Source organism: Vicugna pacos, unplaced genomic scaffold, assembly GCF_048564905.1.
Source record: "Vicugna pacos unplaced genomic scaffold, VicPac4 scaffold_5, whole genome shotgun sequence".
Lineage (NCBI taxonomy): Eukaryota > Metazoa > Chordata > Mammalia > Artiodactyla > Camelidae > Vicugna > Vicugna pacos.
Window position 1 is genome coordinate 793,725 of NW_027328726.1, and position 10,045 is coordinate 803,769.

The 10,045-nt window shown below is 54.6% G+C and overlaps 1 protein-coding gene and 1 non-coding gene across 2 annotated transcripts in view; one reads left to right on the plus strand and one right to left on the minus strand.

Annotated features, from left to right (window-relative positions):
* The first annotated feature begins 2,523 nt into the window (after positions 1–2,523).
* On the plus strand, positions 2,524–2,630 carry LOC140692330 (U6 spliceosomal RNA). The gene has a single exon (XR_012067901.1). It is a non-coding gene; the product is annotated as a U6 spliceosomal RNA (small nuclear RNA).
* A 1,955-nt stretch (positions 2,631–4,585) lies between these two features.
* Positions 4,586–10,045, minus strand: part of LOC140692298 (uncharacterized) — a 6,614-nt gene continuing 1,154 nt past the window's right edge. Inside the window, exons 2-4 of the mRNA XM_072956953.1 lie at positions 6,514–6,837; positions 5,959–6,249; positions 4,586–4,869 (exon numbers count right to left, since the gene is read on the minus strand). Coding sequence (XP_072813054.1) covers positions 4,858–4,869; positions 5,959–6,249; positions 6,514–6,837 — 627 coding nt within the window. The 3' untranslated portion in view covers positions 4,586–4,857. The remainder of the gene's footprint in view (positions 4,870–5,958; positions 6,250–6,513; positions 6,838–10,045) is intronic.

Below are 10,045 nucleotides of genomic sequence, written 5' to 3' on the forward strand. Positions count from 1 at the left end.
GCCACCTCAGTCGTGTCCCCCACCCCCGCCCTCCCCCACGCCTCGGCCCCCAGTGAAGGAGGAATCATGAAGTGGCCGCACTTAGGCTAAGCCAATTTTGGGCTTTATGCTTACTGCTTGCTTTTAGAACGATCAGCAAACTCGACTGACCAGACACCGCTCCCAGCCCCAGGCCCACTGTTCAAAGCAGCTAAAGTTGTCGATTCTAACTGTTTGTTTGATTGGACCTTCCTCTGATCGTTCAAATTGACAATCATGTTTGACGTCTGAGTCTTTCCCCAGGAAGGGAGTCACGGGAGGATAAGCTCAGGAGAACGACCAGCCCCCTCCCACCCCCCCACCCCGAGTTCCTCCGTGGCGCTGGTGCCGCCGGGTGAGTCTGACCAGAGAAAGAAGGTCACGGGCTGATGACCTACTAGACCACCAGGAGGTCCCATGTTACCAGACACTCATCCAGATTTAGGAGGAAGTTTTATCAGAGACCCTTGTTGATCATGAGCACCTTTTATGCTCCCGCCTGTTGTGATTCCCTTTCATGCTCCAACCTGTTCGTCCACAGAAGCATGAAACCCCAACCCCAAGACGGGTTCAGACGGGTTCACAGTTTGGAAGGCACTACTAGCCTGCTGTGAGTCCCCTTTGCCCAGCAAAGCAATCAAGCTGCCTCTTTTCTTCTAAACTCTAAGACCCTGTCTCTGGGTTATTTGGCTCGTCAGGGACGGGGTTGGGGGGGGCGATCTTTCGGCAACACCCGCACAAGTTTCCCTGAGTGGCAGGAACCAGCGTGGCCCTCAGGCCTCAGCCCCGCAGGCAGGCAGGCAGGCAGGCAGGCAGGCAGGCAGGCAGGCAGGCAGGCAGGCAGAGCTGGAGCGACCGTTGGTCCCGCCCCCGCCCGCGCACCCCCCCCCCCGCCCCCCGCCGCTGCTTCCGCCGCCGCCGCCGCCGCCGCCGCCGCCGCCACTGCCGCCGCCGCCCAGGCCTCCTCCACCGATCGGTCCCAAATCGGGTCCTAAATCGACTGGACTGTCTCCTGGAAGCGGGGGCGGGGACGTCAGGAGGATCCATTCGGCAGGGCCTCGTTCAATCGCTTCATTCAAATGCAGAAAGCTCTGTGCTCAGGTCAGAGCCTTTGACTTGGCCTCCGGCTCCTCTCCGTTGAACGGCTTTTGTTTTTTGGTTTCAATTTCCCCACCCTTAGGCCACCCCGTCCCAACTGCACGGAGGGAGGCGGGAGGGAGGGGGAGAATCTCGCCTGGTCTCAGGCCAAAGGAGTCCCCTCCTTTTCCTAACCTGGGTAAACCCCACTAAACCGTTTGAGAATCATGGAAGGGCATGGAAGCAGACCTCTGACTTGATAGATTCCTCTGGGATGGGAGACTTTAAAAAAAAAAAAAAATTCTTTTTCCCCTGCTTCCAGGGAGGCAGAAAGGAGGGACAGAGTGTTCCTCTTGCCTCGGGCAGTTCTTTCTTTGTTTGTTTCTTTCTTTTGTTAAATCATGCTTTTTTTTTTTTTCCCTTCCTTTTTTTTCCTTCCAGTTTTATTGAGACAGAGTTGACATACAGCAGTGTATACTTTGGGGGGCGGGCGGGGAGAGGAATTCGATTTTATGCATTTATTTTTGACCGGAGGTACTGGGGATTTAACCCAAGACCTTGTGCTTGCTTGCTAAGCACACACTCTACCACTGACCTATACCCTCCCCCTTGGCCACTTGTGAAGTCCCTTTCATTCAGCATAATCCATCGGGCACATTTTGGGGCAGCCTACTCTGGACCCCAACATTTCCCTATTCTGTAACTTCCCTGGAAGTTTTACACATTAAAAGCTGGGCTGTTGACTGTGCGTGTGCGTGTGCGTGTGCGTCCGTGCGTGCGTGCGTGCGGTCTGGGGGCAGGAGGGAGGGAATGGTTTCCTAGGGGGCCTGCGTTTCATGGACCCAGTTTCTTAGTTCTGAGAACAGGTCTGTTCAAGGAAACTGTTGCCGTTGTAGTATCTCGTCTCAGGAGGCGGTGGTGTCGATGGGCTTCTGAAGCTAGGCCTAGGGAGCAAGCAGTCAGGTATCGCCTAAGAGGCACTTGTGTGGACAACCAAAGTACAGCACAAAGGTGAATCGTCGGAGCAGATGAGAAACCAGATTCAGGGCCGGGAGTAGGGGGTCAGTCTGGTAGGAGATTTCCACACATCGGGGTCATCGAAACGGCTCGAGCAGTTTGAAATGCCTCTGATGATGTCCTGGGGTGTTCGGCTCAACTCTCTGAGCGGCTCCCCCGAAAACAGGCCCGAGGATGGTTTCCACAGGAGCTGTTGTGGCCATTTCTCTGACGTTTACCTCCCGTTGTCCAGCTTCAGTCTGCAAGGCTTCAGGAGACGGAGCGTTTTCGTACTCAATGATGCCAAGGCAAAAGGGTGAGAGAAAATGGGAAACATTCGTGGAGAGGGTCCTAGGCAGATAGTGGACGCAACTAGAAGACCTTCAGTCTCCGGGCTGGCTTTCAGGTTGAGACAAAAACCCTAAGGAAAGCGCTTGCTGCCACAGGACATAGACTAACATGGGAACCATCCAGAGAAGATCAGCACGGCCCCTGAACGTGGACGACACACGCCCATGCGTGAAGCGTTCCATAGTTTTAGTGAAGTCAGTCACCCAGGGAAAGACAGATATCCTATGCCATCACTTCTAGGTGGGATCTGAAAGTAAGTCAAGACACCCATCCATACATAAATAACTCCATTTTAAAAAGACTCCAAGGAACCTATTTACAAAACAGAAACAGACTGGACTCGCAGACATGGAAAAGAAACCGATGGTTAACACAGGGGACAGGGTAGGGTGGAGGAACGGGGTAAGGCGGAGGGATAAATCAGGAGTTTGGGATTAGCAGATATAAACCACCCTATACAAACTAGGTACACAAGTAGGTCCTACTGTCTAGCACAGGGAACTATGTTCAATAGCTTGTAATAACCTATCCTGAAAAAGTATACGTGTGTGTGTGTGTGTGTGTGTGTGTGTGTGTGTGTGTGTGTGTGTGAATAAGTGAATCACTATGCCGTACGTCATAAATGAACACAACATTGTAAGTCAACTATACTTCCATTGACAGAGAGTTCCTACAATAAGCAGGCAGACAGACCGACAGACCGTCAGACAGACAGACAGGCAGGCAGACAGACAGACACACACACACACACACACACACACACACACACACACACACACACACTGTCTGTCTGTCTGTCTGTCTGTCTGTCTCTCTCTCTCTCTCTCTCTCTTTCTCTGTCTGTCTGTCTATCTGTCTGTCTCTCTTCTAAGGGTGGAGAAGAGTTTGCTGAGCTATTTCGGGGGCCCTCTCATCCTAGTTCCTATCTCCAAGTTGGTTCAAAGTCCAAAAGGCCGTCAAGCACTTAGTCAGATAGGTCCCTCGAAGAATACCTCCCACATCACGATGACAGACTTCTTAGGCCAGCCGAGAAGGTCCTTCAGTTCTGTGCCCATCTTGGCTCTAAGTTGATGTCAGTCCTCCAGGATCCAAGAAAGCCACGTTGGAAAACAAGTGGTGATTTTGATGGGACAGAAGATCAGTCATTTGGGGGGCGAAGGGTGGGGTAGGGAGAGATACCAGCCTGTCTGTCTGTCTGTTTTCATCCAGTGTGGGAGCCTTCCCAAAGAGATAACTCGAGAAGAGAGAAACGGGGAGTTGACAAAGAACACGTGCGGTGGCGTGCCCTCCCCCCACCCCAGGAGAAGGCCAAGCCAGAAGTCCCTCCGGATGGCGGGCTCTGGACTCCGGCTTCCAGGGGAAGCGATATTTTTTCCTCCCCATTTCAGGCCCGGAAGAAGAGGGAGAGGCAGAGTGTCCTTCTCGGGCATCCGTTGTTTCTGAAGCACGCTTGTTGCCGAAAGATCGGCCCCCGTCCCCGATGAGCCCAAGAATCCAGAGACAAGGTCTTGGAGCTTAGAAGAAAAGAGGTCATTTTATCGCTCTGCCGGGCAAAGGGGATTCACAGCAGGCTAGCGTCTTCAAAACTGTGTACCCACCTTGGGGATGGAGTGGGTGGGGTGGTTCTAGAGCCATAGCTCAAACAATCAAGCATCGATCACCATCCACAGAATCGTTTTCTCATCAGAAGACTCAGCATGGTGTCACGATGCCTCCCAGGTGACCCATTCTATAGAGGCTGGCGGTTAGATCTCATTATCTCATAAGCACTCAAGGTGTGGCCTTCTTGGTCACTCAGGCTATTTTGTCAGGTCAGTAGTCCCGTGACCGACCTTCTCCTCGGAGAAGGACTCAGAGACCCAGCACGATGATGACTTGCAATGACTGAAATACAGTAGAAACAGTAAGATCGAGATCGATAGCTTCCAGTTTCAACAACGGGCCTGGAACCGTGAGCAGCAACCGGTCAGTCAGAAGAGTCGACCGTTTTAAGGGCGAGCATAAGAAACCGAATGACACCCCCCCCCAAGCAAATGAATGAATGAATGAATGACCTAATGATCCTCCCCTCCTCTCCCCCCCCCCCCGCCCCAAAACGAAGCAATCCGTTAGCCTAATTCCGGCCATTTTATTCATCCTCCTTCACCCTGAAGCCCCAGTCAGCCACGTGCCACAGTGGTCTGTTTTCCGGTTTCCTCCACCACCCCAACCCCCACCAACGACCACCCCGCCAACATCCCCCCATGCCCAACCACCGCCCCAAGCGCGGGACTGGACGGGGGTGCTGGGGGCTGAGGGGGCGGCGATGGCGGCTTGAGGTGAGGGTGGGGAGTGTTCCGCCCAGATCGTATAGGAAGCTCAAACACAGCTGCAGTACGAGACGAGATGGTAGATTTCTGTGAGTCCTCCCTCCTCTTAAAATCCTTCCTAAGGAGGAGACAGACAGAAAGAGAAACATCACCCTCACTCCCAACGCCTCCTGTGCCCTCGTTGCACCCCAAAACAACAACAAGAAAAACAAAAACAAACACAACCACAAATAACTCGCTATCCCTGGGGAAGAAGGTTTCGATGGCATGGGGATATCATTCTAAACTTCATTCCCTCTTCATCACATTTCATGGAAACCGATTGCAATCTATGAGGCCCTGTGAAGGTAGGGGTTGGGGGGTAGGGAGGAGGGAGGGAAGGGAAGGGGGGGAGAGAGAGAGAGAGAGAGAGAGAGAGCGCAGAGGAGAGGAGGGATAAAAGGGGAGAGGACAGGAAAGGAGAGGAGGGAAAAGAGGGGAGGGAAGGGGAAGCGAGAGGAGGCGAGGGGAGAGGAGAGGAGTGGAGGAGAGGGGAGAAGAGAGGAGCGGAGGGGTGAGGGGGGAAGGGAGGGGAGAACAGGGAAGAGGAGAGGAGGGGAGAGGAGAGGAAAGAGAGACAAGGGAGACAGACAGAAAGGCACACACACACACACACACACACACACACACACACACACACACACACACACACACAGAATAGCGAAATGGAGAGAGAGACAGAGAGAGACAGACAGACAGACAGACACGGATCTAGGTCCGGGAGACTACACATGGGTATTCTTCTGAGTGATTTTATGTGTTTTCTCAATCGCCACCTATGGAGATAAAAGTCGCTCCCATAAGATGAAGGGAGTCCTTCTGCCACCGCCCCCGGCCCCGCCCTCCAGCACCGCTTGTGTTTGTCAGGGATTCCAAGCCAAAGCACGTGGAGGAGTGGGAGAGCTTCCTGGCGGCCCAAGGGGGAGGAAAGTCCGGCAGCATGAGAGAGGTAGTTGGCACGGGGAAGCTGGAGGCAGGCTGACGAGAAGATGGGTGAGGGGGCAGGGAGGAGGGTTTCCCAAGTTGGAGAGCCAAGACGAGGGAGGGGAGCCGTCGGTGGTCGCGTTCTGACCCCGACCCCGACCCAGACTGGAGCGGATCCCTGAAAGGAGGCGGTTCGGGCTCTCCTGCCGAGAACGCCCCTCTCTTCCTCTTTGTGCAGAAACACCTTCCGCGGACCGAGAAAGTCCATCCCGAGACCCTCGTCGGAAGAGTCCTTTCCAGACCCATCACGATCCTCCTGGGCCAAGGGGTCCAGGGGATGGGGCGGGGCCTCCATTCGATCCGTCTTCCGTCCGTCCATCCATCCGCAAGATCTTGAATATCCATGTAGGATTCCGGATGGTAGCAGTTTTCCAGGATCCTCCAGATCCTTGTAAGACCTCTCCTGGCAGATTCGACCCCTAGGTCGTACCGCGCAGCACAGGGCACTAGATTCAGTCCCTCGGGACGAGGGTTCCTGAAAAAGACCAGGAAAAAGAAGAACACAATCACTATGGTGTGCACCAGCCAGAAACCAGCACAACCTCGTCACTCTAACAGACTTGCCAAAGGCGGGGTGGGGAGAGAAAGTCATAGGATGGCTACCATCCCTCCCACCCCCACCCCACACGCCAAGCCCCCCAGCCCATCGTCATCCCTGCTCCCCCTCCTCCTCCCCCTCCCCTCCATCGACGCCCGCCTCCCGCTTGTACCCCACTCCTCCGAACCCAGCACCACCCACCTCGGCCTGGACGTGCTCGGCTCGGCTCGGCTCGGCTCGGCCCGGCCCGGCCCGGCCCGGCCCGGCCGTCCGGCCGACTTCTTCGCAGTGTCTAAAATAGCGCCCGGCCGACAGGCAGGTGGCACACGGCACCCGGCAGGGGAGCGAGCGGGACGGTTCGGGATCTCTGGGCGGCGGGGACACGCGGCCGGACAACCAGGAGCACGGACGGCCTGGCGTGCGTTTCTCCGCTCGGGGGGCCTCGACCAGGGACTGTGGTACGGGGAACGGGGACACACACACACACACACACACACACACACACACACACACACCCACCCACCCCTTCACCCCCACCCCCACCCCCACCTCCACCTCTGACAGCTTTCATTTGTTTTCGGCCGACCGTCCCTCGATGAGGTACAAGTGCCGGGGCTGGGGCTGGGGCTGGGGCTGGGGGGGTGGAGTTCCTCCCTCCACAACGACCCCACACGGGCTCTGTTCCAGTCACCCGAGTCCTCTTCCAAGTGAGACCACAGGCCTCCATCACCCGGCGTGAGCACTCGGGGGAAAAAGTCACCATCCTCATCGCTCCGCTCCACCTCTACACGTGAAGAACAGTTCCCAGCCCACGCCACTCAACCCCACCCCACGCCCCGATGCCACCCACCGCAGTGGAGAGAAACGAGACGAATCCACAGACGTCCATCCATCCGATGAAGAAACGGACGGCCCCATTCCAAGGAAGCATAGATATCTAGTCAGGAGATTCATCGAGTACTATGGAGGCGGTGGGAAAGGGGGGGGTGTGTTGCGGTGGGGAGGGCCTAGAGATCCAGCAGTACAGCCCGTGCTTAGCATGCAAAAAATAAAGGCCCAGGGTTCAATCCCCAGCACCTACTCTTCAAAAATAACCCGCGGAGAAGCAAGACGGCGGAGTAGAAGGACACTCGTAGCTCACCCTCTCCCACAAATACACCAAAACTCACATCGACGGACCCACTCGGCCAATCAGAGCACCTGCGGAACTCCGACAGAACACCGCCCTCTTCGAAAGACAAAGACGCCCAAAATCTGGTAGGAGAAAAGGAGAAAAGAAAGAGTAAAAAGCAAAACAGTGCGGGAGGGACCGGTCCCGCGGGGAGGGAGCGGCAGAGGAGGAATAGGGCTCGTTCGCCAAAACTGCCCCTCTCCAACGGAGAGGCCGACGGGACGGAGGGGGCGCCCCCGAGCCTCAGATCTACCCAGAGCACCCCTTGACCGACCGATCCAAGTGAAAGGGGCACAGAGGGTCCCCGCGACACCCAGCCCGAGTCGCAGGCCGGCAGCCAGGGGCCGGGACAGGCCGCACGAGCCGGGCGGAGGACCGGGGCGGCGGCCGGGAGGGGATACAGAGCAGAACAACCCGCCCCCCCCCCCATACATGACGGGAAAAGAAAGGCAAAGCAACACGGCCGGTGTGCCCTGGGGGGAGGGGCGCCGTAGCCTCCGTCTCCTCAGATCCGCGGCGCCATCACCGGCGCTTCTCGCGAGAAGAGAGGCGGGACGCAGCCACAGCCGCCATAGCCTCTGGCGTGCAGCATGCGGGCGGGGGCGGGGCCGAGACTCGAATCCGCACCCTGGGGCTCCGCAGCCTTCTAGGCAGGACTGAGATTCGTTTACAGCCCGAGGCAGATAGGATATTTCTGCCCCGGTACCTCAGAGAACTCGCGCCACCATGACTAAGAAGGAGCCGAGTTTTGGGACGCAGCTAGGGGCGGGGCGGTTCCACGGTCTTCCCCGAGCCCACCTACGGAGAGGAGCGCCGCCGACCCGAGTCGGAGCACACAGCCGCACGGAGCAGCGGAACGACCGGGGCCGGGAGAGGGCGGGCGGCCAGCCAGCCACCCTCCTTCCCGGGAGGAACGCAGCATCCGACCGCGGTGCCGGGAACACGTCCCCCCCCCCCCTTTTTTTTTTCCTTTTCCTTTCTCTTTTTTAATCTCTCTTCTATCGGTTTTACCTTCTGTTACCTTTTTAACCTTGACTTTTGAACAGTCGTCTACGTCGACGGTTTTAATCCCTTTTAAATGTTTCCTTGAAAATCTTTTTATTATTATTATTTTTAAACATCCACCCCCTTTCCTTTTTCTCTTCTCTTGGTTTAGATCTCCTGTTATTGATTATTTACAGGTTTCAGATATCGTTTCTCGATCTTTTTTCTCCTTTTTATTAAGGTTATTAAAAGACGTCTCAACTCGATCGCTCTTCTGCTTCCACTTACTCTTCTATTATTGATTACACAGTGTCTTCAAACCTTTTCTTTCTCCCTCCTTTTCAAATCCTGTGTTTTATCTCTTGTTAAAGTCTGTTCTATTTCCGATTACCTTTTAAAAATTTACTTTTGAAACAATTGTGTTTTATTTTCTGATCTTTTCTATTTTTTAAAGGCTTTTAGAAGACGTCTCACCTCGATCGCTCTTCTGCTTCCACTTGCTCTTCTATTATTGCTTGTACACTCTTTTCAAACCTTTTTTTCCTCCATTCTTTTAAAATCCGGCTCCCCCACCCCCCTCCCCCTCCCACCGTCTCTGTCTCTGTCTCTCTCTCTCCCCCTATCCCCCTCTCCGTCTCCCTCTATCTCCCTCTCCCTCTCCCTCTCCCTCTCTCTCTCTCTCTCTCTCTCTCTCTCTCTCTCTCTCTCTCTCTCTCTCCCCCTCTCCCTCTCCCTCTCCCCCCCTTTTAAAGTTTTATTCCTGTATAGGCTTTAGATAAATACCTAAACTCCTTAAGGACCACAATAGATAACTGATACTCCTTAAGCCACAGTGCCAGAGAGATAGGAGCAGCATGAGGAAGCAGAGGAACCACTCCCAATGAAAAGAGCCAGAGAAATTCCCTGAAAGCACGATCCACAAAATAGACACGGATGGCCTGCTAGATCAAGATTTCAAAAAAGGAGAGATCCAAGTACCGAAGGACCTCCAAGTGATAGTGTTTAGATGTATACTGTACGTCAAAAACGAAATCGAAGCTCTAAAGAAGAGTCAAGGAGAACTGGTCAGCTCACTGGCTGACATGAGAAGTGGTCTAAAGGCTGTCCAAAGGAGGCTAGATCACACCGAGGAGCGAATAAGTGGCCCAGAAGACAGGACAACAGAAAGAACCCAATCAGAACAGCTGAGAGAAAAACAAATAAAGAACAACGAAAACAATCTCAGGGACCTACGGGACCATCGAAAGCGTGCCCATCTACGCACAATAGGGGTTCCAGAAGGGGAAGGAAGAAGCAAGGGGGTCGAAAAGGTATTTGAAGAAAGCATGACTGAAAATTTCCCAGCTCTAAAGAAGGAATCCGATATCCAAGTCCAGGAGGCTCAGAGGGTGCCAAACAGGGAGAACTCAAACAGACCCACACCGAGACCTATCCTAATCCAGATGGTCAGAGTCAAGGAGAAAGCAATGATCCTAAATGCCTTTAGGCAAGAGAAAAACAAAGAGTGAGTTCCAAGGGAACCCCCATAAGGCTCTCAGCGGATTTCTCTCCACAAACACGTCAGGCCAGAAGGGAGTG